We start from the raw sequence: 27,868 nt of genomic DNA, 5'->3' as shown, positions 1-27,868 counted from the left end.
GATGGACTGGTTGGGCGGGAAAGGGGTAAGCCCTACAGCGACTCCCAAGTTTCTGGCTCCCAGATGGAAACAGAAACTCAAGAAGCAGCCAGGATTGGGGGAGATACGGGGCTGTGTCTTGGACAAAGTGGCAAGGTGAGGTGTCAGAGGATTCACATTTGGAGAACAGCATAACCGATCTAAGAGCTGGTGAGTTCGCCAGGGAGAGTCCCCAGAAACAGCTGCCTTGAGACTCAGGCTGTCCTGGAGTGTCCCCTCCATCCCCTTCTGGCCCAGCGAAGCCGGTCCTGCCGGCTGCTCGGAGCCCTTCCCCAAATACGACATTGCTTCCGTGTCCCTGACGCACCCAGCAGATGGCTAACCCCTGGGCTGCCATTCAAGGCCTTTCTCCCCGGCTGTCAACCTCGACCCGGGTTCTGGTCGCCCACCTCTCCCGGTCCCTCCCCTAGTGCGCACCTCGCTTCAGCCCCGCGCCCCCGGGAGGGAGGGGCGCTGGTGCCCAGGCCAGGTCGAAACTGCAGGGGACAAAGGGCTTTCTGGGAGAAGCACCGGCCCCCGATAGGAAGCCCAGGTCCCGGGCTGGAAGGATTTGGGGGGGACTCCAGCCAGACTGCTTCGGGGCGCCGGGGGCGTCGAAGGCTCGGCCCCGCTGCAGGGGGAAAGGCCCCTCGGGAACCGCCGGCCCGCCGCGGCCCCGCCCCTCCAGGAGCAGGGCGGGAATCCCGGGCTCTGATTGGGCGGCGCCGGGGAGGCCGCGCGGCCTGGCCAATGAGCGTGGGTCCGGTGCGGCGGTGGGCGGGGCAGCGAGCGCCGCCTGGAGCCGGGGCGCCGGCGGTCTGAGCTGGGCGATCCCGGCCCCGGCGTGGCGGGCAGGGCGGGGCGCGCGCCTCGGGAGCGAGCCTGGCCTCCCCCCGGGCCGCGGAGACCGTCGCCCGGCGGCACCGAGGTAGGGGTCTGCCGGGGGTGGGGTAGGGGGGGGACCTGGATCGGGGAGCGGGAGGGGAGGGGAAGCCCGGACGTCTGCTGGAAGCCTGCACGGGAGGAGGGGGGGGGGGGGTATCTGCGAGGCCGAGTCTACGAGGACAGCTGGGACCTCTACCCTGCGGGGTCCCCCCCACCCCCCGCTTCTATCTGCGGGGCCGGCCGTGGCTGCGCGGTGTCCCCCAGAACCTGCTTCTCTTGCACCGGCAGCAGGACCGCAGCTACGCGGGCGCCCCGCCATCTGCGTCCTCTCCCCGGCTCAGGTCTGCGGAGCTGCGTGCACGCCCGGCGCCCCACCCGCCGCCGCCCCAGTTCCTGGTGGGAGGCCGTGTCTCCGCGGGGTGGGCCTGGACGGGGCACCCACGTGTGGATCTGCGCGGAGCGCTCCTCCCACACGGCCCTCCCCTGACTCTTCGTTCAAGAGCTGGAGGGTAGGGGACGGGGGCTGAGTGGGGCGGTTGGGGAGTGTGGCCTCAGCTGCGCAGTCCTCCCCGGGCCAGGGCGGGGTGGAAGGGGGTGGAGCAGGGCGGTGCGGGTGGGCGCTGCGGCTTCTGGGGCCCAGATGGGCACAGAACCGGTGGCTCGGAGGGCGTACACGTGCGCGGGGACCTGTGTGTGGTGTTTGGAGGCGGGTGTGCGGGTGTCACGTGGACACGAGTGTGCCTCTGTGTGTGTGTGTGTGTGTGTGTTGTGTGGAGGGGGGAGGGGTAGTGGATTACAGGGATAAGTGGTGTGTGAGGGCTGGTTACAGGGATGTTGGCATCCCCTTCTCCCGGTGAGGGTGTGTGTGTCTTGAGGGTACAGGAGTGTGGAGAGAAAGTTAGGTCCCAGGTCCTAGGACTGCACCTCGGTGGGTGCAGAGGGGGGTTGCTGTCTGCCCAGTGGGCCGAGGAGCGCAGGAGGAGCGAGCACACAGCTTGTGTCCTTGAGGGTCCCAGGGAAAAGGGACTGGCTTCCCCCACAGCCCGCACTCCTTCATCCAGCACCTAAGATTGTGCACCCACTGTGTGCCAGACGGAGTCCTAGGCCCCCAGACTCTGGTGGCACTTACCTCCTCTTGATCTCTCACCCTCAGCCCCACAGCTGGCAGAGGTATCATTTCGAAGCTCGTTGGACTGAGTCATCGCCCTGCTCAGAATCCTCCCCTGGCCTTTGAGGTCCTTCTGGTTTCTGTCTTCCCCCCTCTCCCCCTCCTGCAGGCCAGCCCCTGAGTCCCAGCCAGGAAATGGCGCTCTGTCTTGGACAGGGTGAACTTCCATCCTCTCCCCCTCTGAAACCCTTACTCCGTGTTCATGAAAGAGCTGAAGTGCCACCTCTTCCAGGAAGCCATCCTGAGGCCAGGCACGGTGAATGAATGACGGGGCCTTCTCACCCAGGTGTAACTGATCGCTGCCAGGCCCCTCTCTCAGTGGCCTCAGACAGTGAGCTCTGTCCCCCTTCACAGCCTGTGTAGTTGCTGTTCCTCTGCCTGAAATGCCCTTCCGAGGTGCCCACACCGCTTTGTCCCTCACTTCAGACCCCGCTCAGACAGTACATCAGAGAGGCCTTTCCTGACCACACTGCAAAAATACACCCCCAGCCCCTCACGATTTCCCTTGTGCTGTTGTACTTCTCCATAGCGGGTAGGTACCACTTGACGAGTCATCTGTTAATGGCAGGCTTTCTTGTTTGTTCCTTCTTGCCTCCAGTAGAAATGAAACTGCATGGAAGCAGGGCCTTGATCTTTTTGGTTCGCTGCTTTATTTCCCAGCACGTGTAGCAGGTGCTCAGTGAGTGTTGGCTGCATGAATGAATGGCTCTGGATTTGCATCCAGGAGTCTGTGTCCCTGGCTGCTCCCCAGCCTCTGAGCCCCCAATGTCTGCAGGTAGGTCTCCTGCCCTTCTGTCCTCCAGATTCCAAGTTCCTGGTCCAGGAGTATGGTGACCATCTATCTGTATAAAAGGCTCCTAGGCTAAGTGTCCTTCCCTCTGTCCTGGTAAAGGACATCACATAGCAACGCCCAGCTTCCTCTCCCTAGCGACCACTAGGCTTCTTGCAGGTCCTCAGCCCAGGAACACGACTTGCTTTATAGTCAGGTGCAAACACTTTACACTTTAACCAAGTGTCTGTGAAATGTCTTCCCATGCCTCATCTCATTTGATCCTCACAGAAGTCCTGGAGTAGGTAGATAGGAGACTCGGTGGAATCCTGTTTTCTTTCCATTAGCTGGAAAATGGAGATTTAGAAAGCTTAGAAACTTGATCCCACTGAAAAGAGGTAAGAAATGGTGGACCTTGAAAATGACTTCGGGTTTTCTCACTGTTCAGAATATGGTCAAACACTGCTGCAGTTAAATAGTTCACCCTTTGTTCTCCCTGTGTGATCTACAATAATAATCTGCTTCGTGTTGATATTTACTGCTGTGTTGCGGACAATCACCTGAAAGAGAAGTTGGGTTGCTTCACTGGGCTGGAAAAAGTTTAGCTAAATCAGAAAGCAGGTATAATTAAGCAAGTTCTATATCTATAAAAGGCTAAGCTGACTCGCGCATGTGTGTCATATATAAAACTCTTGCTGGCACCAATAGCATGCCTGTGTTTCCATCTGTCATTGTCGATCGTGAATTTGGTTGACACTTATAGAGAAAGGGCGAATAGCGATATTAAAATATAGCTTCAATTCATTTCCTTTCAATGTGCACGCGTTTGTGCACTGGGCCACTAGTATTGGCATGATAGAGATGTTCCCTCTAGGACACATGTGTCAAACACAAGGCCCGCGGGCCAAATCCAGCCCGCCAGGCCTTGCAATGTGGCCCGCACCGCGCTGTCATCACTGCACTCCGCTGTCAGTTTATGACATTGTCAGTTTATGACTGTTCAGTAAACCATTCGGCCCGCGATTTAGGCTGGATTTTAGATTTTGGCCCCTTCTCTGATTGAGTTCGACACCCCTACTCTAGGAACTGGTGTGGAGGATGGGATGGGGTTCGGTCAGGATGTGAACCTAGAGCGGGGAGACCTGTGTGGCCGAAGCAGTTGGGAAAGAAAGTGGAGGCTGGCTCTGGGTTTTTAGAGAGAATCACCTTGGTGACCTCCTCCCCCCGCAGTGGGGAGATTCGGGAGGGAGGACTCCCAGGGGACATGTCCGAGTTGTCCTCCGGCAACAAAGGAGGGGAGGTGTGCTGCTGGCAGAAGGCACAGCTTGTTCAAAGGCCTGGCAGCAGAGCCCCGTCTGCCGTTCAGGAAGCTGGGGGTAGCATGGTGCGGCCAGAGTGGAGCGTGAGTGGGGGTGGGGGGCGCAAGGAAGAAGGTGGGTGATGGGGAGGGCTCCTGGGCTCCTGGCCTGGGAGGACTGGGGGGGTGGCAGTGCCATCACTGCAATGGGAACAGAGGAGAAAGGGCAGACTTGGGGGACATGCCGAGTTACATCGGGGCCCTGTGGAGTCTGAGCGGCCCAGGAGCATGGCGGGGAGGAGACAGCTGGTTGAGGAGAGCTGGGCTGGAGGAGGTGCACTGGCAGAGGGTGAGGTCTGGACACCATCAGCCGAGGGCACTGCGGCTGTGCTGAGGGTTGCTGTGCAGCATCGGGCAGAGCCCACCTTGGTGCGTGGGGCCTCCCCGGGGACGGTGCAAGGGGGTGTCCTCGCCGCAGGCATCCTCAAGCATGACTTGGCAGCCGATGACGCCCGGGCCTCCCTCGAGGAGAGTGAGTCATCCCAGGCAGAGGCGGGGAACGGGAGCCGCCAAGGGCACCCGTTCTGGGCCATCCAAACACTCGTCAGGAGCATAAACACGGCTCGGGCGGACGAGGTCGGGGCCACCTTCTGTGTCTGGCCCCGGGTGGCTAGACCACCTCCTCATATCTTTCCCATCTGGCTAGTCCTCTGCCCAGCAAGGCCCTGTGCTCTCTGGATCGCAGCTGGTCCCCTGCTCAACCTGGCCCTGGCGTCCACCGCAGCCTTCCAGGACTCAGACTGAGGCCGTCCCAGCCAGCGCTGCCTACCCAGCTGTGATGAGGGCGGGAGCTGCCTGCTCTGGGCCTTCTCTCGGGGACCCGGGTGGATGGGACTCATCCTAAGGAGGAGGTTTGGCCAAGCAGGATCTGGAGCCAGAGTCTGCATCCCTTGGGAATAGCCAGACACCTGGGGGCTGGGGGCATTTCCTGATGGGGGCAATGGGCCAGGCCTTGCCAGAGCCAGGGGGCAGAGAAGAGGCTCTTGCTTGGTGGCTTCCTGACAGCAGCACATCCCAGTGCCACGTTGCCCGGGCACAAACTGCTTCATTTCCATGTCCTTCTATAGCTGTGGGAGTCGGCAGGATGGGAGCCATCCATCTGGTTCACATATGAGGAAACTGAGGCTCTAACACCCTCAGTGACTTAAGACAGCACAGCCCCAGCCTGTGAGGTCAGGATTGGGGTAACTTTTCCCAGTGCACGAAGGCCTGAGCCTGACCATTCGCAGCTGCGGGCCTAGGCTGGACCCCGGGAGGTTCCGCGCACCCAGAGGAGTCTTTACTCTGACCTGGGCCTGGGTCCCAGCCACTCTTGTGTGTCCCTGTGGTGTCCCTAGTTATCTGCCAAATCCGTTGCTACAAAGCATCTTTCAGGGCCCAAGGTTGGGGCGGGCATGGAGAGACCCCTTAGGGATCCCCCAGTGAGACCTGGGGCCTGCCCAAGACACACAGCCCAGCCCAGCCCAGCCGGCAGCCTCAGGATGGCGAGCAGGTGACGGTGTGGGAAGTTCAAACGTGACCTGTGCTCAGGTTCCCATGGCCCCCACGGGGCACGTGGTCACACGTACACACCCATACAGACCGCACGGATGGATTCCTGTCTCCATGCAAATGTGTGCCTACGTGTGGGTCCCCCCAACCTCCCCCCCACACACACACACAGACACATGTCGCTGCCCCAGGTCCACAGCCCTGCTTGTGCACATCGTCTCACGTGTGGACACGTGCCCTCCCATGCACAGGCTGGGGCGCCAGGCCCTGTCGCCTGGACACGAGGCAGGAACCCGGGGCCTCCCTCCCGGGCCTCCCTCCTGCACAGACGTGCTTAGTCACCTGAATGCGATCCAGGCGGGAGGGAGGGTGGAGGGCCTGACGTCAGCCCTCACAGCCGCCCCGTGCCGCCCGCGCATCCATCTGGGCGACAGCGTGTGCCAGGCCATCACAACAGCAGCAGCAGCAGCAGCACAACTCGCTTTTACGGGGCTTCCTCCGTGGCAGGCCCCGCTCTGAGCCCCGCATGGCGCTCACTCCTTCCTGCTCACAGCCTCCGGCTCGGGGGGCTCGGGGAGCTGGGACGGTGCATCCCCCCATCCTGCAGGAGAGGAAAACCCAGGCGCATGGTGCAGGCCCCGGGCCCTGGGCTTGCAGCCAAGAAGGTGCGGAGCCTAAACCGGGTCCAGGCCCCAGGCTGAGGCAAGAAGGCTCTGCCCTGACTGGCTGTGCGACCCCAGGGCCATCCCTGACCCTGGCTGGGCCTCTTTCCCCTCCGGGAAAAGGGAAAGGAAGATGACGCAGGATGGCCTCAGGCTGGGACAACAGCCTCCTCAGGAAAATCATGCAAATTGTATGGGCGAGCGCCACCTTTGCCCTCTGCCCTTTGCCCTCTGTGGGTGGGGGCCCCGGTCCCATGGTGCCTGCCCTGGGCCAGAGGGCAGGAGCTCCTGACACCCGTTCATTCCCTGCTGTGGGCTGGGGCCTTCGCTGGTTGGGGTCCCTTCTCCCAGGCTGTTTCCCCATCCAATGGGGATGGGGCTGTCTTGATCACTATGGCAACCATTCATTCATTCATTCATTCATTCATTCATTCAGCAGATACTTGCCAAGCTCCCGCTCTGTGCCAGGCACTGCTGCAGACACCCATGGTTTTACGGAGACGAGGCAGACAAGAGCCTCGGCGTATGGAGTTTGTGTTCTGGTGGGAGGAAGGGGGCCCGCAGAGTGAGGGGGACAGGCTTGGGGGGCTCCCTTCAACGCTGGCTTCTTCCTTCCTGTAAAGGGCCTGGTTCCCAAAGCCTCCCTGATACTGGAGCCCCATTCACTGCCCCCCTTCCCTTCCTCCAGGGAGGCCTCTCGTGTCCCGACTACTCACTCATTCCTTCTCTGCTCTTCCAGCGAGCCGCCCTGATGCTCCAGCTCTTCTCCTTCCTCCTCTCCTCCAGGGAGACCTGGGCCTCTAGCCTCATCAGCACCCCCCCCCAGACCCCCTCCCCTGCACCCCCTCCCCACACTCCCTCCTCCAAGTGCAGCCTCCTCTCTGCCTGTTACCAGCCTGGTTCCCTTCTCCCTTCCTTTCCGCATGTCAACAGCAGCTCCGCCTCCTCCAGGCTTCCACTCACCCCACACGGTGTGCCAGGCTCCGGGCTCTGGGATGCCCCCTTACCCACGATCCTTTCCCAAGCCTTGCTGTGTCCCTAGGGAATCTGGGAAGGGAAGGTCTGCATCCCTGGTACAGATGGAGAGACTGAGGCTCTGAGTCAGGAGGGAGCCTGCCCACGGCCCCATAGGAGTTTGGCAAGGGGGACTGGAAGCCAGCCCGGGCTCCTCTGTGGCCAGTGGACTCCGGTGAGCTCTGCCTCCTTGACAGCTGTCAAAGCAAGGTGACGGGGGGGGGGGGGGGGGGAGGGAAGAGAATGAGGGGGTGAAACAGCCAGACCCGTGTTCTCCAAGTTGATCTACTGGGTCAGAGGAAGTTACCGCCAAACAGGAAGGGCAGAGGGTCGGGGGTCACTCACTTCCTATTCTTGAGAAGATGCCTCTGTTTGGCCCAGGAAGGGGGTGGGGCGTAGAGCTGGGGTGGGGCCGGTGCTTGGCCTGAGGAGGAAATGGAGCCCCAGCCTGAGTGTCTGCGGCGTTCAGCTTGGGGTCCAGCTGCAGCCCAGGACTGTGGTCAAGGGTAAGGGCGAGGGCTGGAGGTTGGAGGCTGATTCGGGGTTCAGGTTCTTGGCCTCTGGCCTGGTTTGGGGCCCAGACGGCAGGAGGGCCAGGGAGGGGGTAAGGCCGGGCCAGGGGGAGCATCTCAGCCTGAACAGATGGCATACATTGTGGCCACACAAATAAACTGGGAAAAATAAGTGAAGTCTCTCGACAGCCACCAAAGCAGCAGCCCCTCCCCTGAGGGGCCCTGTTCTGGGCCGCAGGCTCTGCGGGGCCGGAGAAGGGGCTGATGGGAGACTTGCCCTGTGGCCCTGGAGAGGCCTCTCAGCAGGAACGAGAGAGGCCGGAGCCCCAGGGTGAGGGGTGAGGGTGAGGGGCTCGAATATCCAGGAGGCCTCCCCGGAGGAGGTGAGTGGGCCCGGAGCATCGGGGCCCCTGCATTTGCCAGCGCCCAGCTCAGCTTCCGGGCAGCAGCCTTGGAATGCTCTTCTGTCTACTGTCGAGGGGTGAGGCTGGTGAGTCACTGGGCTGTCGGCTGGATGCCGGCCTCAGCTGACCCTGCACTCTGCTTCTCCCGAGGCTGCTGGGCCTCCGGGGTTCTGCCCGCGTCCGTCTGTCCGGACTCCAGACCATCAGATCCTCCCTGCTTCCCTGGGAACCAGCAAGGCGGACACGAATGTGCCTGTTTTGCGGGTGGGAACGCCGAGGTCTAGAGGGCTGGTGTGCAGCAGAGCCAGATGAGTTCCTGGAAATCCTCCAGTGTGTGGGGACGGGTCCACGTTTGGCTACCGGCAACCCAGGCAGAGGGCAAAGGCACGGAGGTGGGACTCCTAGGGTTGTGGCTACAATGGGAGAAGGGCCCAGAGATCTGACCTCCTGGCTCCACGGCCAGAACTGAAGCCTTTCCCGCCCTCATTTCTCAGGTTCCCAGTAAGGCTGCACGGAGGACCCCCTTGACCGTGGCCATGGAGGGGGGGCCCGCGGTCTGCTGCCAGGATCCTCGGGCAGAGCTGGTGGAGCGAGTGGCAGCCATCGATGTGGCCCGCTTGGAGGAGGCGGACGGTGGCCCCGGGCCCGCCAGGAACGGTGTGGAGCCCCCGCCACGGCCCAGAGCGGCCTCCATGATCCCAGGCAGCGCCTCAGGACTCCCCCTGCCCCGACCCAGCCTCTCCACCAGGAAGCTGTCCCTGCAGGAGCGGCCGGCGGGAAGCTGCCTGGAGGCCCAGGCTGGGCCTTACACCACGGGGCCTGCCAGCCACATCTCCCCGCGGGCCTGGCGGAGGCCCACCATCGAGTCCCACCACGTGGCCATCTCGGATGCAGAGGTCGGTGGGGCAGCGCCGGGGGGCGCTCACGAGCTTTTCGGCAGCCCTCCATGAAGACCCTCTCTATGCCTTTCCCTGGGGTAGCTTTTGGTTTTGCATACCCTCAGAGTGGAGGAGCTCACTACCTCACAATAAGGCCTCTTCCCACCCAGGGAAGCCCCAACTGAGCCAACCTCTGCAATCGATACCCCCCACCCTCCCCGGCCCCGCCCAGTCCCGGCTCTGGGAGTAAACCCGCCCCTGTCCCCCCAGACGTCCCCTGAGAGATCTGAGGACAGACACAGCGTCTTCCCACCCCGAGGCTTCCCCAGCTGGAACCCCGCCTGGAACCCTGCCTCCTGGAGCCTACTCTGACTCAGAAGCCGCCAGGCTCCGGGCTCCCCCCGGCTCTGTCCTTGCCACTTAGATCTGAACGTGAACCTGAGGACGGAGCCATCTGTATCCTCCAGGGGCTGAGCCTTTGCTGCCTGAGCGAGGGCCCTGGCCTCTTGTCCCTCTTCCCACCCTTGTTCGTGCAATCCAGACCTCCCCTTCAGCGCCCCCGGGGATGCTTGCTCATGGCTTCCTTACAGACGCGGGTCTCCCAGACCTCGGCGTCCAGGCGGGAATCCGTGCGTGTTTCCTCAGCCACGGCTCCCCATTCCCGAGGCTGCCTCTCCCTCTCGGTGGTCTTGTCACCACCAAGTTTCCGCCCTCCCAACTGGAAAGGTTGCTGAAAACGCCTGGGGCCTGGGCCCAGGATTGATCCCTGAACAGGATCCCGAGGTGAGAACAGTGCTGCCTCTGGATCAAGCTTTACCTGATGCTTCCTCTCCCCTCAGGACTGTGTGCAGTTGAACCAGTACAAGCTGCAGAGTGAGATTGGCAAGGTAGGACTGGGGCTGGCCGGGAGCGGCAGGAGTTTAGTTCGGGAGTTTGCGAAGGCAGGCTGCCAGGACGCTCTGCGCGGGGCAGTCCCTTGTCCTCTGGGAATGTGAGGCAGACAGGAAGGCCCAGGCCTGGGGGTGAGGAGAGTGTTGTCTCTCGTAGGAAATGACTGGTGTGGGTGGGGCAGATGGGAGATGGGTCCTGATTCCTGACTCCCCAGAGTTGAGGTTTTTTTTGTTTTTTTTTTATTTAAATATGTTTGTATTGATTTTTTTTTTTTTTTTTTTTTTTTTTAGAAAGAGAGGGAGAGAGAGAAAAACAAAACAAAACAAAACAAAAACATCAATTGGTTCCCTCCTGCATGCCTCCTACCAGATATTGAGCCCTTAACCTGGGCATATGGCCCTGCCTGACCGGGAATCAAACTGGCGACCTCTCGGTACATGAGATGATGCTCAATCACTGAGCCACACTGGCCAGGGCTCCCCAGAGCTTTGATGGAAGACTAGAGGGGCTGGGGGAGGCATGGAGTGGCATTGAGGCAGGCAGGGGCAGGTACCAGGGCATAGAACCCCCTCTCTGTCTGAAATTTGAGCCCATTGGTGGTGGGAGTGGAGATGAGACGGGGGAGGAGGGGGCCAGGGGTACTCAGGCTCCCCTTAGCCTGAGCTAGCCCTGGGGGAGGGTGTCCGCCCAGCGGGGCTGACCGGGGCCTATTCGCAGGGAGCCTATGGCGTGGTGAGGCTGGCCTATAACGAAAGTGAAGACAGGCACTACGTGAGTAAAGGGGCGGGAGGGAGGTGCGCCCGAGCCGGCCCGAGGAACCTGGGGGGGGGGGGGGGGACGGCAGGAGCTGTGCTGGGAAGACAGCGGACCACGCTGTCTGTGAAGGGAGTGGACTTCCTGTCCCTAGGGGCATGCAGAGGAAGTGACCTTCTTGCCCCTGGTCACAGGCAGCCAGAGGCTGCTGCCTCTGCGGGGAGAGCTCCAGGAAGGCATTTCGGAGAGGAGGGGTAAGGCCCAGACTCAGATGTGGCCACCTCCTCACCCGGCTTCACAACTCCCAGCCACACCCTCGGTGGCACGGCAGGTGCCCCATGTGGCCAGCCTGGACTGCCCCCTGGTGGCTGCACACCAGTGACATGCCTGCCCCTCCCTCCTCAGGCCATGAAAGTTCTTTCCAAAAAGAAGTTACTGAAGCAGTATGGCTTTCCACGTATGTACCTATTGGGTCCTGTGCTTGGGGGCCCCTAGCTGGGGTTGTGGGGGAGGGCAAGGGGTGACAGAGGAGGAGGAGGAGACCTCAGTCCCTAGCTAGTTTTTGGTACGACTGGGAGTGGAGGTGGGACAGCGTGAGCAAAGGCCTGGTGGCGGGCATGTGCTTGGTGGGTTGGCGACAAGACCATGGTCTTGCAAGTTTTTGCTTGAGGCTGGTTGCCGGGCGACAGTGAGGCCCAGACTCCTGCAGCTGGGGCCTGCCTCTCCTTCCTGGCCGCAGGTCGCCCTCCCCCGAGAGGGTCCCAGGCTGCCCAGGGAGGACCAGCCAAGCAGCTGCTGCCCCTGGAGCGGGTGTACCAGGAGATCGCCATCCTGAAGAAGCTGGACCACGTGAATGTGGTGAAGCTGATCGAGGTAGGAGGTGGCGGTGAGCGGGTGGGTACCCGTGCCGAGTCCCATACGGCACAGACCCAGGGGTCCTGCCCAGAGACAGGTGTGGCTGAGGCCTCCACAACCTTGGGACAGGGACTGCAAGGAGGCTTCAGGGGTCAGTTCAGGCTGGTCCAGAATATTCTTGAGGCCTCACCGAGGGTGAGCGTCTGTGATTCCTGAGGCCGCATCTGTCGGTGGATAGCTGCAAAGTATCCTGGGGGCGCTGGGGCTGGCACTTCCGCCCCATGCCTCCTCAGGCCCTCCCCCCATGTCTGCTCCCTCTGACCAGGTCCTGGATGACCCAGCGGAGGACAATCTCTATTTGGGTGAGTGACCCAGCTCATTCCCAAAGCAGCTTCCCTGGGGTCTGTCCCCGGGCTCCTCGGGGAGAAAACGGCCTTCAGGGGGCCAGGGATGAAATCACACATCTCCGCCCTGGACCCCCTGCCCAGCCCCGCTGAGCCAGGCTCACACTATCCGGTTACAGTCCAACTGACATCTCCAAGTCCCCGCTCTGCCGGTCAGAGAGACCATGGGCCAAGTAGATTCCAGAAGCAGGCTCCCTGATGTGGGCTCCCAGACCCTGTCTGACAGCTCTGTAGGTAATAATGGTACCTACCTCATGGGGTTGATGCGAGGAGCGAATGGGTCATTACATGCAAGAAGACATGCTTGCCATGAATGCTAACGTTACTGTTAAGTTCCTGGTGCCTGGTTCATGCTTGGGCTCCAGGGGCCACAGGAAAAGGGGCAGAAGGAATGAGCACTGGCTTACAAAGGAGAGGCCCGGGCTTTAGTCTCCACTCCCTCTCCTACGTGCCTATCGGTTCGGACCTTTAGGGACGTTTCTGCCCCTTCTGAGCCTCAGTTACCCCCCTTTCCCCGTAAAAGGGGTCCATGTTGTATCAGATGAGGCAGGTCCATAGTAGACCGCACTCTTACCCGTTTACCTCCTCTCACACCATGGGCCCCCCATCCTGTCCCTCCCTCAAGGTTGCCTGCCCCCTCGCCCACCCTCCCGAGCAGGGAGGGGCCTTGGCATCACTTGCTCTGCCAGCCTGGCTGCAGCTTACCTTCTTCTCTTTTCTTTTCTTCCAGTGTTTGACCTCCTGAGAAAGGGGTAAGTTCCCCATTCCGATCAGGCAGGTCAAGTCTCACCCAGGCCTTCCTTTTCCTTCCTGTGTCCCTAGTCCCAGGGTCAGCTGCTCTGGGAGAAGGCAGAGGCCCAGGCCCTGCTTTGGGAAGCTCTGGGGTGAGGGGGGCGGGGGCTCGATGAGAGACCAAGAGGTCAGTGAGGCCGGAATAGTCAGGGAGCCTCTGGAAGGGGGGCAGGCCTGGAAGAACTGGAAAGAAGATTCTGATGGAAGAGGAGTAGAATGGAGTGTTTCTCAAGCAAAAGTGTAGAGAAGGGACTCAACCCTTACCTCTCTTACCCGTATTCAAATTGCACACAGTTTCCTCGGCTTGATACGTGTGTGAGCTGGGTGGGTGGGACTCCGTTCACTCCCATTTACATGAGGGGAAGCTGAGGTTTTCAGAGCGGGGAAGTGGCTTGTCCAGCAAGAGACCCAGCAAGTCACTGATGAAACCCAGGGATCTAACTCGTGTCTGCCTTACTTGGCCGCAGGGTAATTGCAAAGCAGCAACCATGGAACTGTGGCCTGGGTGGTCTGGAAGCCCTAATTCCTGAGGCCTTGAACCCAGGCTATCACTTGTCGCTCTGCTGGGGGACTCCTAAAGACCTATTTGGGGAGGAGACAGGCAGGGGTGTCCCTTTAAGGCTTGGGGGCTTTCAAATGTGTGTGTTTTTGTAATTTATTGATCTGAGAGAGAGACATCAATTTGTTGCTCCACTTATTGATGCATTCATTGGTTGATTCTTGTATGTGCCCTGCCCGGGGATCAAACCTGCCACCTTGGGGTATCGGGACAACTGAGCTGCTCGCCCAGGGCCTTTCATGTGTTTTTGACCTCCATTCCAAGGGATAAATATGTTTCACAATGCCATTTATATCTGTAACTGAATCCAAAGTTTTTACAAAACAGCGCCTATCCTTACTACACGTGATATACTCGGATATATTCTACTTCATCAGGGAAAAGGCAGTGTCAGGGTCCAGCTTGGGGTAGTCACCCACTAAACTGACTTCATGACTCTCTATTGGGTCTGGACCTGCCGTTTGAAAAAGGTTGCTCTCTCTGGCATCTTTACAGCTGTTTGATGATAGACAATACAGTACTTAGAAGAAGGAATATGCCCATCAGAAATTAAGACAAAGCTAATTTGAAATTACAGTGACTGTGAAGGGGTCTTGGTGTCTGTGTATTTTTAAATGTGGGAGGAAAAAGCTACTATCTTAGGTTTTGGGGACCCTTTTGAGGATAGAGGGCTCCTGGGAGGACTCAAGTGGCCCGAATGTCCCCACCCCTGTTCCCCTTCACCTGCTGTCTGCCTCGCTCAACACCCCTCGCCCCGCCCTCCGCAGGCCCGTCATGGAGGTGCCCTGCGACAAGCCCTTCCCGGAGGAACAAGCTCGTCTCTACCTGCGGGACATCATCCTGGGCCTGGAGTACTGTGAGTGAGGGCAGCCTGCCTGCTGCCTAGGACAGGGGACAGGGGCAGGGGACTGGGGACAGGGGACAGGGGACAGGGGACAGAGGTGGAAGACACCGGAGAGGGCGGAGCCCAAGCTGAGAAGGCTCTGAGCAGGTGTTGTCAGTCAGTGCTGATCTGCCAATCAGCTTCAGTTGGGGGTGAGGCCATGGACCTGGGGGCGGGGCCTAAACCTCCTTAAAGGCTAGTGGGGTGGCGTCAGACTTCACGTGGCTTGCGCCAGGTCTTCCCGATGCCTGGTCGTCTTCAAGTCATCCAGCGCCGCGGGTGTTCTGTCTGCATCTCTCCGCTGCTGAGTTCTTAGCCACGCTCAGCCTCTCTGCAGGGCCTCTAGAGGTGTGGGAGGGAAGAGATGTGCGTCCAGCCGCTCCGAGCCTGTCTGTCATGGAGCCTGTGGGCGGTGGCCGGGTGGGTTTATGGTGAAGGGCCCTGAGGGACAAGAGCTCAGGAGGGAGGATGTTGTCTTAGCCTCTAACTCCAAGTCCCTTTGTTCCTATTGACTCCCTCCCTCAGGAGGACCTGCTGAGTGACAGCTGGGGCAGGGGGATGTCATGGCCTCGCAGGAGGGACAGGAATCTAAGCAGGCAGCTGGTACAGTGCAGGGCCTGCCAAAGCTGGAGGCATGGGAGGCTTCTGGAGGATGCCAATTGGGATCGGGGCCCCGAAGATGAGGAGGTGTTCGTTGGCCAGGCTTGCGGGATGGGTGGGAGAAGTACATCAGGCAGGGAGACTGGGTGGGCAGAGGCAGGGAGACCGGGTGGGCAGAGGCACAGAGGGGGTGGGTGCGGACTCTTTGAGAAAGAGGGGAACTTCAGTCTGGTGGAGGCACGAGGGCCGGGAATGCCTCCACGGAGGACGTTCGTGACTTCATCCTGGCGTGCTGTGAACTCGCAGGCTTTGAGTAGCAGAGAGGCGGGATAGGGTTACACCTCAGAAAGCTCTGTCCGGCAGCTGTGTGGTGGCTGGCAAAAGGGCAGGAGGCGGCCAGCTGGTCAGGGACAAGGCTGCTTCCACAGCCAAGTGACAGATGGTGAGTCCTGGATTAGGGCAGTGGCGGTGGGGAGGAGACACGCAGGAGGTGGGGTGGCCAGCACCAGTCCTGGGGAGGGCCCCCAGACACCTGGGCTTCTGGCCTGGTTTGGGGAGCAGGAGTGGGGCCCGTCTCTCTAAGATCTTAGCTTGTTTTGTCAGGAACATGGTCTTGCCCTGGGGGGGACAGGATGAGGGCCCAGGGGAGGTGACAGGAACCAGGACTGTCTTCATTGCATCTGGGCCACTCAGATGCCCCCAGATTAATATTCTCTTCGTGCATATGAGGAAACTGAGGCACCGAGAGAGGAAGGCTTTGCAGCAAGTCCCTAACAAGGGCCTTGAGGGTTAGGCAGGGGGCATTTTTACTCTGGGGGTGGTCATTGGTGGGTGCACCAGCTTGGCCTCCACCCCTTTCCTATCCTGGGACTTCCTTCTCAGTTGAGGATCTGTCTCCCACCCTCCTTTTCCCCCAACAACCTCCCCAAAAACAAACAAACAAACAAAAAACACAAGCTAATCCCATGGGACTTTTAGGCAAAGCCTCATCAACACCCAGCTAATCGAGGTGAAGGGCTTCCTGGCTGGACGGGTGAGCCCAGGGGCTGGACAGGCAGGAGAACGGAGCCTCGGGGTGCTGAGGACTGCCTCGTGGTTCTGGCCCCTCGAAGGCAGACTTGAGGCCACCCAGGAAGGCTCTGGCGGGAGCGTCCAGCCTGGTGCTTCTGGATGGAGCACGTTCGGTGGTGCGGCTGTGAGAGCAGCTGGATCTGGAATAGATCTTAGCGTTGGCTCCATGGGGCTTGCTGATGAGCTGGCTGTGGGGTCTGAGAGAGCGACCTGAGCAACGGGTAATACGCTGTTAACGGAAAGGAAAGGACTAGAGGAGGAGCAGGGGTCTTCTGTTTTGTTTGTTTGGTGGGGATTCCCGGCAGAGAAATGGAGTTCTGGATCAGACAGACGTCTTCTTGAGAAAGATTGAGGTGTCTACTGGATATCCATGTGGACAGAGAGCCTGATGTTCCGGGCGGAGGCCAGGGTTTGAGAGAAGGATTTGAGACACTTTCCATGGTCAAATACACAGCCTCCTGAGACGGATAGGTATTCGTCACATCCCTGTGCTCATCTGGTACCATCACTGGGGGACCACTGGTGGTGGTGTTGTTACAGAACTCTCTCTCACTCCGTCCCTTGGCCCCCAGCCTTCCTCCCTTCCTCCACTCCTCTCTCCTGTTTTCCTTTCCATCTTTCCTCCTTCCCAGCATCCTGGGTCTGTCTGTCCAGGGGAAAGTGTTCGCCGAGGAGGGAGCCTTCAGTGCATGGCAGTGGGGCGGGCTCAGTGCCTTCTCCCAGCCTGAGCTGCCTGTCTCCTCCCAGCCGTGCTGAGCCCAAGAAGCAGGATGAGTTCCCAGCCCACTAGCGAAGGCTGACTCTTCCCCAGCCACGTGCACTCTTGCAGGCCCGAGGCCTGCGATGCCCCCTTCCCTGGATCTCCTTCAGCCCAGAGTCCATAGGGCTCAGGCAGTGCCTCTGCAGGATGCCCTGCAGTCCCACCCCGAGTCCAAGGAGGGAGCATCTCTGACCGTCTGGGTGGGGGGTGGGACTGGGAAAGACTGGTAGGCTTTGGGCCTACAGACAGTACACAGAGCCAGAGATGGCCTATGAACTCCCCTCCCCCAGTTTCCTCTGACCTGCCCCCCAGTAACAGGTGCCTTGATTGCCATGGAAAGAGCACTGGACTTGGAGTCCCAAGGCCCCTAAGAGTCCAGTCCTGAGTCTGGACCGCCTGGCTTGGCCTCAGTGCCTTCCCTGCAGAACAGAGCAGAGCAGAGCAGAGGGCCCTGCAGTCCTCCTCTGAGGTCCTCCGGAGAGGAGTGTGTGTGGGCGCCTTCTCGCTGGCTTGAGACAGGCTTCCCTTGTGGGCCGTGGGCCTGGGCCGCGGCCGGTCGGCGCTCCAGCTGCCTCTCTCCGCAGTGCACTGCCAGAAGATCGTGCACAGGGACATCAAGCCATCCAACCTGCTCCTGGGGGACGACGGGCACGTGAAGATCGCCGACTTCGGCGTCAGCAACCAGTTCGAGGGGAACGACGCCCAGCTGTCCAGCACGGCCGGCACCCCGGCGTTCATGGCCCCCGAGGCCATCTCCGACACCGGCCAGAGCTTCAGTGGCAAGGTGGCTCCCAGGGCCGGGGCTGGGGTGGGGCTCAGTGGAAGGGGTGGGGTAGCTTGCAGCGAGGCCTCGTTTCCAAACTGAGGATGCCAGGGTCCTATATCTCGGGGGTGACACCGAACGCAGTCCCTGCCTTCATAAATACCCCATCCTAGAGTCCGACAGACTCCCCAACTTTGGCCTCCTCTTGTGTCCCAGCAAAATGTCCCCAAGGCGCCCCTGCCAGCTGCTCTGTGCTGAGTTTTGGACGGGGCTGTGGAGCAGACAGAGCCCAGACAGCCAGCTCTCTGCCCTTCTGGACGTGGCAGGGTTTGAAGTAGGCTTTGGAGAATGGGGAGGACTTGAGGGGGAGGTGGGGCCCAGAGAACATGGGGACACAGGCTTGGGGCACCGTGGGGCTTGGGCAGTGCTGAGGCCTGGAAGTTCAGGTTTCCTCCTGAGTGAGAGGCAGCGGGCAAAGCTTTCTGAGCTGGGGCTGCAGCTCCGTGTGTCCCCAACGTGCCCGTTCTCAGGGCATTTGGATGCCTGTGTGGGGTGTGGGTGTGGAGCTCAAGAGAGAGGTCAGGGGTGTAGTTAGAGATTTTTTTTAAATTTTTAAACACACACACATATATTTATTTCAGAGAGAGAAGAAGAGAGGGAGAGGAGATAGGAACATCAATCAGCTGCCTCCTGCACGCCCCCAACTGGGGACCAAGCCTGCAACCCAGGCATGTGCCCTGACCTGGAATCGAACCAATAACCTCTTGGCATGGGATAACACTCAGTGGATTCACGGAGCCATGTCAGCTGGGCTAATTTTCAATTTTGATATAATTCCAAATTTACTGAAAAAAGTTACAATAACAATACCATATGTGTGTGTGTGTGTGTGTGTGTGTGTGTGTGTGTAATTTTTTACCCAGATTCACAAATTACTGACATTTGGACCTATGTGCCTTCTCACCACTCTCCCCATAGTTATGTGGAAGTGAATGACATTCTTCCGAACCACTGGAGAGCTAAGTTGGAGACCTCCTCCTCCTTTATCGTTAATACCTCAGCAAATATTTTTTTTTTTTTTAAGAACAAGGACATTCTCTTATATAACCTCAGTACAGTGATCACATTAGGAAACGTATCGCTGATGGAAGACTGTTATCTAACCAGCCTTGTTCAGATCTCACCCCTTGTCCCCATGCCTCCTCAGAGCCTGTCTTGTTCTGGTTCAGGACCGGATCCAGCGCCCGTCGCGTAATCCCCTTGTCACATCTCCGGTGTCCTTTCATCTGGAAGAGTATAGCTCCTCTCTCTTCCCTGACCTTGACATTTGGGAGAGAACAGGCCTGTTACTTTGTAGGATGATGTCAGTGTGCGTCTGTTTGTGTCGCTGGATTGGATTCAGATGAGGCATCTGTAGCGAGAATATGTAGGTAGAGGTTTGAGAATATACTCCCACGAGATAACGCCGATACCAGCAGAGGAGATGGGGCTCCAGAAGGGGAAACGGAGCACGTGCTAGAACCAGAGCGTGGGGGGTCAGGGGAGGTACGGACTAGGCCTCGGCGTGGGCAGGGTCCGAAAGAAGGTCTATGGCCGCTTCTCCAGGGGATCACTGGGATGAGGGATGACGAGCTGGTCTAGCACATGTACGTTCAGTGCACCATCGTTTCCGGCCGAATCTGTGTGACGGGTACAGCACGTGTGACCTGTGGGTAAAAGAGGTCTGTGCCTGTTGAGCTGAAAGTGTATCTAGCTTGGGCCTGTTCCAACGAAACCTGGAATCCCTGAAGGGCAGGGGCCCTGTTCTGGTCACCCCCGGGTCCCAGGGCTCAGCACAGAGCCGGGCGTGGATCCCGGGCCTGGGAGTGTGTGCTGAGTGAGCACGTGACCGAGGAAGGAAGTGCCCTGCATGCCCTCCGCCACAGCCCACCGGAACTGGCAGGCAAGGGGTGTTGGTTCGTTTTGGGGGGACTGATGGGAGCTGTTTTCTTTCCAGGCCTTGGATGTGTGGGCCACGGGGGTCACGCTGTACTGCTTTGTCTACGGGAAGGTGAGTGCTGGGTGGGCTGGCGCCATGGCCGAGCCAGGAGGGCGGACAGGAGCGGGCCCTTCCTCTGTGTGCTAACGTGACATGATATTTGAAAGAGGCCACTTGTCTCAGACAAGATCGAGGGGAAAAAGGCTTTTTCTGTGTCTCTCTTATTCCCTTGGGAGGGGATTCATGTGGAAGCATCCCGGGATGGCAGGTACGGACGGTGGAGTCACCACCACTCCAGCCGAACGCTCAGTGACCTGTCCTGTTTTGTTTTGTTTTTAAATATATAATATTTTATTGATTTTTTACAGAGAGGAAGAGAGAGGGATAGAGAGTTAGAAACATCAATGAGAGAGAATCATCAATCAGCTGCCTTTTGCACACCCCCTACTGGGGATGTGCCCGCAACCAAGGTACATGCCCTTGACCGGAATCGAACCCGGGACCTTTCAGTCTGCAGGCCCACGCTCTATCCACTGAGCCAAACCAGTTTCGGCTCCTGTCCCTTGATGCCATTCATTTACACACATTCACTCAGTCATTCATTCAACCGATCGGTTTCGACTCCTGCTCTGGGTCAGGCTGGGCCTCGGGAACACCCAACATTGACTCGGCCGAGATCCCCGTTCCCAGGTGCTCCCCCTCTAGTGACCACCCTGCGGGGCAGGCGGAACCTCAGTGAGCATGTTCCCAGACCCCAGGCCTGGCGGTGGAGGCCACCCTGCAGGCCGCGGTAACGCCGGTGGTGGGGACACCCTGCCTCAGGGTCTCCTCGGTGACTGATTTGGTCAGTCAGTGTTTGTTGAGCTTCCGCTGTGTGCCAGGCCCTGCACAAGGGAGACTGGGTTCCTCCCAGCGAATGGGGTCCTAGAGGGTGGGGGCCGGCCTCCAGCGCGAGTGAAGGCTCTGGGCCTACACCCTTCGTCCGCTCCCTCCCCCGCAGTGCCCGTTCATCGATGACTACATCCTGGCCCTGCACAGGAAGATCAAGGAGGAGGACGTGGTGTTTCCCGAGGAGTGAGTAGTCTGCCCGCTGCCCCGGCTCCTGCCCACCCCGGGGAGGCGGGTCTCTGGGAGAGCTTCTGCCCTCCGAAGGCCCCGGCCCCGCCTGCAGGTCTGGAGGTGGGGGTGCTGCTCCTGGGAGGGCCCCGAGCAGCCAGAGGAGGGATTGGCTCAGGGCCTCTGAGACATCGAGTCGGATGGATCTCTGTGCAGCGGGAGCTCTGAGGCTGGGAGTGGGCAGGGCGACTGCGTCACACATTCACTCTGCTCCTTCACAGAAGGCCTCCGGGGGGGGCCAGGTCACCACCCCCAATTAGATCCTAGACCCATGGGGAACCTCCACCGCCCCCCCACACACAGGGGGGCAGGGGTTTCCAGATGCCAGTGTGCTGTCCTGGGGGAAAGTTATCAGTGAGGCCTGGGCTTTGAAGCCAGTCCCTCCTCTCTCCCTCCAGAGGGACTGGATAGAGAGGCCACCCCGCCCATCCACGGTTCTTCTGATAATGACACTGGCTACCAAGGCGCCTCCGTCTTCAGGGCCCTTCTGCCATCTGCCCAAGGTGCCCAAGGCAGGTCACAAGCCAACCTAGGGTTTCCCTCAGTGACCTCTGCTCTCCCATGCCCACTGCCTGCCTGGTCCCCAGGCCCTCTGGAGTCCACCTCTTATCATCTCTTCGCTGCATTGCCACCTGGGCTCCTGCCGAGGTCTCCCGGCTGCCAGCCTCCATCCAGTCCAGCCACCACAGTTGGGCCAGGTTGACCCCGATAAAGCACAACAAACCTCACCGTATGTTCAGCTTTGTGCGAGGCTTCCCAGAGCCCACAGGCAGAGGCCCCGCCCCGCCCTGGCCCGGCATTCCGGGCTGTCTGGGTCCTGCCACGCGCAGCCTCCTTGCCCCGCAGCCCCAGGCAGCTGCATTGCCACGCTCCCTGCCATTGCCTGTCTCCTGGGCCTCTGCTCCTGCAGCACCCCTGCCAGGCCGGCGTTCTCCCCTCCCGGCCAGGATTCAGGACCTAGGACAGCAGAGGGCACCAGGGCCAGCAGTCCCAAGAGTGGGTTCCCTCTGCTGGCTGGTAGGGATGGCCTCCCCAAGAATGGGAGCAAAGAAGCCCAGAGTTTGGGCAGAGACGGTCCTGGCCCCCCGGCCCCTGAGTCCCTCCTCCCTGCCCTCACTCTGCTGGGTAGCCATGTGCTAACCCGCTCACCTCTCTGGCCTCGGTCTCCTCTGTCATGTGAGAATCTTTCCTGCCGCCTCCCAGGTGGAGGAGGGGCTAAGACGGCGAGTGGCGGTAAAGATGTCCTGGTGTCTTTTTTTTTTTTTTTTTTAAATATATTTTATTGATTTTTTACAGAGAGGAATGTAGAGGGGTAGAAAGCTAGAAACATCGATGAGAGAGAAACATTGATCAGCTGCCTCCTGAACACCCCACACTGGGGATGTGCCCGCAACCAAGGTACATGCCCTTGACCGGAATCGAACCTGGGGCCCTTCAGTCCTCAGGCCGAGGCTCTATCCACTGAGCCAAACCGGTTTCAGCTGTCCTGGTGTCTTATAAAGTGACTCTTTTCACATTATTCCAGGGGGTACCCCCCTGCTGTCTGAGCAATGAGGGTTGGGTGTGTCTCCGCCCTGGGGTGCTAATCAGGGAACCCCTGAAGCAGGATGGGGAGGGAGAGGTGGGAAGGAAAGGATCCTCACCAACCATCTCCCCCTCATCTCCTTCCTTCCTCTCTTCAGGCCAAAGGTCAGCGAGGAGCTCAAGGACCTGATCCTGAAGATGCTAGACAAGAATCCCGAAAGGAGAATCGGGGTGCCAGACATCAAGGTGGGGGAGCCATGAGCCTCCGTTTCTCCTGTGGAGAGCCCTACCCCAGGCCTTGTGGGTGGGTGGGCATTGGGCTCCCGCAAGGCTATTGTTGGTGGCATGCCCATGGGCCTCTGCTCACTGGGTGTCTGTGCGTGTGTCCCTGACCCCCCCCCCCACCCTCCCGACTTCGCAGCTGCACCCGTGGGTGACCAAGAATGGGGAGGAGCCCCTCCCCTCAGAGGAGGAGCACTGCAGTGTGGTGGAGGTGACCGAGGAGGAGGTGAAGAACTCAGTCAAGCTCATCCCCAGCTGGACCACAGTGGTAAGAGGGTGAGGGGCCTCCATCGCCTGATACTAGCTCTCTGCTGGGCCCCGTGGGGGTTTAGGAGGCCGCCTGGTGGGCCAGCCCGAGGCTAGGCCAGAGGCCACTGCTCTGCTGGCTTTCCTGGAACCCTCCTTGTTGCAGGAGGAGGGACAGAGTCGGAGAGCCCGGGTGCAGCCATCTCTCCCGCATGGCCCTCAGGCCGCTGCACAGCTTCCTCTCACTGTCCGGCATTAGCACTCCTCACTCCGTCCTTCCCGCCTTGGCTCGAAGGCATTTCCCAGGCCCTCAGGATAACACCCACTTTCAGCTTGGCATCCCAGGCCCCCCAAGGTCTCCTTCTGGCCTCTGAGCCCCCCAGGCGCCAGCTGCACCGGGTTCCTGCCAAATCCCGGAATTCACCCTCAGCCATCCTCCTCCGTGCCCTTGTCCTTCCCTCTGCTGGAATGCTCTTCCTTTCCCTGCCCACTGAAAGCAGCTGCCCCCCAGGGGGTCCGTGCAGAGGCTGCCGGTGGGTCTGGCGCTCGGGGCCTGTGTCCCTCCTGCTGACTGACGTGCCCTCCTTAGATCCTGGTTAAGTCCATGCTGAGAAAGCGTTCCTTTGGGAACCCCTTTGAGCCCCAAGCACGGAAGGAAGAGCGATCCACGTCTGCTCCAGGGAATGTACTGTTGTAAGTACTGATGGGCTGAGACCTGCAGGGCACCCCCTGGGGTGGGGCGGGCGGGCACATTCTCCCACGCTCACCGTCCCTGGGCTGTGCAGGCTGAGCTCAAACCAAACTGTGGGGTTTGAGTCCAAGTTTGTTGTCTCGCCAAACTGAAGAACGGAGTCGCAGACAAAAGGGGTCGGTGGAAGCAGAGATTATTGAGAGAAGCCAGTCCTGGAAAAGGAACAGCTGGGGTCCCCAAAGCAGGCCAGGGTCCAGAGCCTCTGCTCCATGTGGCAGGGGGGTGTAGTTCAGCATCCAAGTGGGTGAAAATCTGTTAGTCCTATGAGTAGAGTCCCAGGTGGCTCACCGCCCAGGAGCCAGGAACCTAGCAGGCTGGAGAACAAGAGAGAGAGAGGGGGGGGGGGGGGGGGGAACACTCTTGTACAATGTTTGCTAGCTTCTGATTGGCTCAAAGACTTCTGCCTTAGTAATCTTCTTGGGATTAGCTGTACGCCTTGCTGCCTTGTGATTGGTTATTTGCAAGCTGCCTGTCTTGGTGATATCTATACATGTCTCCCGCATGTGCCCTCCTTTCCCGCCCACCTGGGCTGTCTTAGGAACTCCGCCTGGCTGGGTTCCCTGGTTCTGTCTCTCCCGCCCTGGTCCTGGTCCTGGTCCTGGTCCTGGTCCCTGTCTACCTCGCTTCCCTCTGTCTCCTCAGCGGGAGACTCCGCTGGGCCTCAGAGGTGCCCCGTTTGCACCTCGTTCCTCAGCCCACGGTGGAGTTTGCAGCAAGGCCTCATGTCTGCTCCTCACAGAAGGGCGGCTCGGCTGTGGAGGGAGGGCACTTCTGCCCACTTCCGGGCGTGGGGCAGTGCTGGCTGCTTTCCCGAGGGGCCCACGCTCCCTCCAGCCATTGCTGGGGCCCTGTGCCTGGTCAGCGCTCTGGAAACGCTGGTTCAGCAAGTGAGCATGGGCAGGCCAGCTGCCCGGGCCAGGGAAGAGGAACCCTCCTCTGCTGAAGGCTCCCCGCTGTGAGCCAGGCATGTGCGGTCGCCACCTGCTAGAAGTCAGAAAAGCAGTTCCTCCAACCTCCGAGAGCCTGGTCTTCAGCTTGTCCATCTTCTCCCACTAAAATGAAATAAAAGCCAGTTGGGGATGCCAACAAGGAGTTTGCGCACAGAGCTGCAGACAGAAAGCCAGGCGAGGGTCCTGGGCCTGCATTTGGCCTGGGACGCGGGTGCTTTCCTCTGGCTGGGAAGGGGGCTGCCAGGAAGAGGAGCTGTGTCTCCAGCCTGCTGTGTGGGGAAAGCGTGCTCCCCTGAGAGGGAGCCAGACACAGTGCAGGTACCTCGGCCTCTCAGGAAGAAGGAGCCCAGACAAGGACTCTGTGAGGCCGCCCTTTCATGAGTGGGCCCTTTAGAAGTGCCGGGTCCCCTCATCATGGAAAGCTGGTGTCTGTTCCCTGCCAGAGGCTGCTTACCCTCAGGGATGTCCATATACCGACCTCTTTTCCTCCTCATGACAAACTTTCTGGTCAGTGAGGGGTGAGGAGTAGAGTCAGGGCTAGGCATCGATGTCACTGAACTTCCCATTCCCTTGTCTCTTCAGTAAGTTGGCCAGGGCTGGGAAGGGACTCCCCTGACTCCTCTAGGTCTGCAAGCCTCGGTGATAGAATTGGGCTTAGTGCAGGGGATCACATACTTAGCATCCAATGCAGCCACTTCTGAGAGTGAGAGAGGAAGCTATCACTAACTATGCCAGGACTACATGCATAGTCAAAGCCATGCCAGCAAACCTGGCCATCTGGACGGCCAAGCTCAGTGCCTGTGACTCAGCGCCCCCTAGTGGTGGGACAGGCCAGTCACAGGCGAAAGACATTCTGCACCCACCTAGTCTATGCCTGGCACGGGGCTGGAGTGCAAGTGAGGAAGGGAATCATTGTCCTTTTATATACATGTTAATGGGGAGACAGACCAGTTCCCTTTCTTAAGTTTTGGGCCTAATACTCTCCAGCTATGAAATTCTATGATTCTGTGACCCAAGTTTAATTTTGAAAGGCAGGTTTTACATCTTAATAGAGTCCCAAATTTGCCCCTGATTGACTCTGTTTTGCATGCCTTGGGATCATTGTTGAAGCTCTACAGTTAAGTTAAATGGGATTGATCCTTTTTTAAGATATCAAACCCGTTCATTGGTCATTTTAAAAAGTGAGGTCTTGAGGGGGAAGTCAGATACTGGAATCTGTTGAACGTGTGACATCATCCCAAGATGGACGGGTCACTCTATCTGTGCACAAGACAAAGAAGACGTACACCCAAAGCCCCCCTCCTGAGACTGTGGGGGCTGATCTAGGCCAACATGGAGGGCCTGTGAGGGCGCAGGGAGGTCAGTCAGGTCAGATCGTGTGAGGCTCCAGACTTCATCTCTGGGCAACAGGGAGCCATGGAGTGCTGTAAGCCACGATTTGGGGTAGGGAGACCAGCAGGGGGCCACGATGCAGGAAGGTGAGCTTGGGATGCCCGTGAGTGTGTGTGTGTGGGGGGGTGTCCTTTAGGAGTGTGTGTTCTGACCCCTGAGGTCCCTCTGCCCCTTGGGTCCCCCGAACAGGAAAAACGGGTGTGGCGAAGGCATCAAGAGCCCGGAGCTCCCTGGCGTCCAAGAAGACGAGACTGCGTCCTGAGTCCCTGCATGCGCCCAGGGCCAGCCAGCAGCACGCTCATCCTGCGCCTCCAAAGGCCCCTGCACTCATGCCGACCGCCGCCCCTGCAGGCAGGGGGCTGGGGGCCGTGGACCCTCTCCTGGCTCCCCTCCCCCGTCATGCTGCATGACCTCTGCGCGTGTCTGAGACAGGATGGGAAGGCGTGTCATCTGGTGTTTGGAGGGCAGGGCTCCCTCGAGCCTTCCTCCTAGTCTTGGCTACCCCCCAGGGAGCCCGTGGCTCATCGGCAAGGCCCAGAGGCGGAAGGCAAGAAACCAAGATGGCAGGAGGAGGCCTGGCTTACCCCGGCTTCAGAGACACCCTGCTGGGGCTGGGCAGGCCGGGCTCGGCTGCCACGCACACGGAGGGGTGTGCCCTGCCACCTCGGCAGCGGTGGGGGGCGCTGCTGAGAACGCTGGTGTGGAGTCTCTGAATCCCCGATGGGTGTTCCGGGGCCTCGCTGGGGCCCGGGCCGGTACTGGAGAATCCCCGTTCTCCTTTTGTTGTCTTTTGCTTTTGTTTTTAACATGGGGGCAAGGGGCTACCAAGACCTGCTTGGGAACGGCAAACGGCCTCTCCACAGCTGTGGGCGGTTCCTAGTGCACCCCACCCTTACCTGCACCCAGGTGAGCTGGGCTGACCTTGCTGGATGGTGTGGCACACCCGGCACTAGCCAGAGAAAGGGCTGAATTAGACTCTGAGCTGAGACCTGAGCCAGGAACACCGCGTCTTCCCTGCCCGCATCCCTCCCTCTGTGGCTCCTCGGAGCGGTGGCGGCAGAAGGGACACCAGGGGCCAGCGTGGCGCGAGAGCCCTGGACTCCCAGGGCCGTGGCCTTGCAGATGCCGAAGCAACTGGAGCCCAGTCTCCAACCCTGGAACCGGCTTCCCCCTCTGGGAAGGACAAACTGCCCGTGGTGAAGGCCGCCCTAGAGCGGGGCCTTGGTGAGGTGTGCACTCTGGCAGGTGGCCATGGAGAGGCAGGCCACTGCCTCACCCAGGACGGTCGTCATCCAGCCTGCCCCGAGCCAGAGGGCTGGAGGGTGTGTGCGTGTCGACTCGACCAGGCGGGGGCCGACATACTGGCACCCGTGGGACTACTCGATGGCTCGGTGTGCGCTGATTGACCTCGAGATGCTCCAGAGATTGACCTCCGAAGGAAAGCAAAGAGGACTCAGATACCTCCCCTGCACACGTGGGCCAACCCAGGGTGACAGCGGCCGGCGTGGGCTTCATCTCACAGGAGGAGGACTTGTGCCCAGAAGGAAAGGGAGGCCGGGCCGGAGGAGGCTCCCCCGCGCGTCTCCGTGCCCGTGGGTGCCCGCCGCGCCTCCGCACACGCATGTGCGCGCCCATCTGCTGCACAGCACACTCGCATGTCTTGCCCTGGCACATGCATCTGTAACATAGTTTCTACGTCTGTTTAAGACCCGGAGCGGCATGTGGCCCATAGTCACCGGGTCCACGTTCCTCCCCGGCTCCTCTCCACAAGGCATGGCAACCAGGGCTTACGGAGACGGCTCGGTACTGTTTGTAAGAACACTTTATCAGAGTTCACGGGAGGCCGGTCACCGACCTGCACGCTGCTTCTGAGCGTCTCTGCGCTGGGGCCCGGCGGGCGGGGTCTCCAGGGGGCGACGCCCATCGGACTTGCCCTGGCAGAGCTCCGAGGGGAGCCCGGCGGCTTCGGTGGCCAGGCCACAGCCCCGGGGGCGCACTGACCCCACCGCCGTGGGTTCGGGCTGGCCTCGCTCTTGAATGTAGCACAAGCGATGAGTAAACTCCGTAAGAGTGTTTTAAAAATTAACTTCTCAGGAAGTGAGTTTAAAAAACAATAAAAAGCCCTTTCTTGAGTTAAGAC

At 59.8% G+C, this 27,868-nt stretch overlaps 1 protein-coding gene across 2 annotated transcripts; it reads left to right on the top strand.

Annotated features, from left to right (window-relative positions):
* The first annotated feature begins 788 nt into the window (after positions 1-788).
* Positions 789-27,868, top strand: CAMKK1 (calcium/calmodulin dependent protein kinase kinase 1). Of its 2 annotated transcripts, none has more exons than XM_084862972.1 (16): positions 789-946; positions 8,775-9,176; positions 9,998-10,045; positions 10,767-10,820; positions 11,208-11,259; positions 11,542-11,675; positions 11,983-12,019; positions 12,792-12,813; positions 14,180-14,268; positions 17,311-17,510; positions 19,486-19,539; positions 20,468-20,541; positions 22,266-22,353; positions 22,529-22,657; positions 23,225-23,328; positions 25,918-27,868. In XM_084862972.1, exons 2-16 carry the CDS (start codon positions 8,817-8,819, stop codon positions 25,988-25,990), a joined length of 1,518 nt encoding a protein of 505 aa, XP_084719098.1. In that variant the 5' UTR covers positions 789-946; positions 8,775-8,816; the 3' UTR covers positions 25,991-27,868. The 2 variants fall into 2 exon arrangements, with proteins under 2 accessions (XP_084719098.1, XP_084719099.1); XM_084862973.1 differs by lacking the exon at positions 789-946 and adding an exon at positions 7,767-7,870.

The sequence above is a fragment of the Pipistrellus hanaki genome, assembly GCF_964339955.1.
Source record: "Pipistrellus hanaki genome assembly, chromosome: 16".
Classification (NCBI taxonomy): domain Eukaryota; kingdom Metazoa; phylum Chordata; class Mammalia; order Chiroptera; family Vespertilionidae; genus Pipistrellus; species Pipistrellus hanaki.
The sequence above is the reverse complement of the archived record's forward strand: the minus strand, read 5'-3'. Positions and strand labels throughout refer to the sequence as shown.

Bases quoted from the DNA above. Each gene is read 5' to 3' on its own strand.
- CAMKK1 (XM_084862972.1), top strand. From the start codon at position 8,817: ATGGAGGGGGGGCCCGCGGTCTGCTGCCAGGATCCTCGGGCAGAGCTG. The intron at 14,269-17,310 runs GTGAGTGAGGGC...CTCTCTCCGCAG, and splicing joins CATCCTGGGCCTGGAGTACT to TGCACTGCCAGAAGATCGTG. The intron at 20,542-22,265 runs GTGAGTAGTCTG...TCCTCTCTTCAG, and splicing joins GACGTGGTGTTTCCCGAGGA to GCCAAAGGTCAGCGAGGAGC.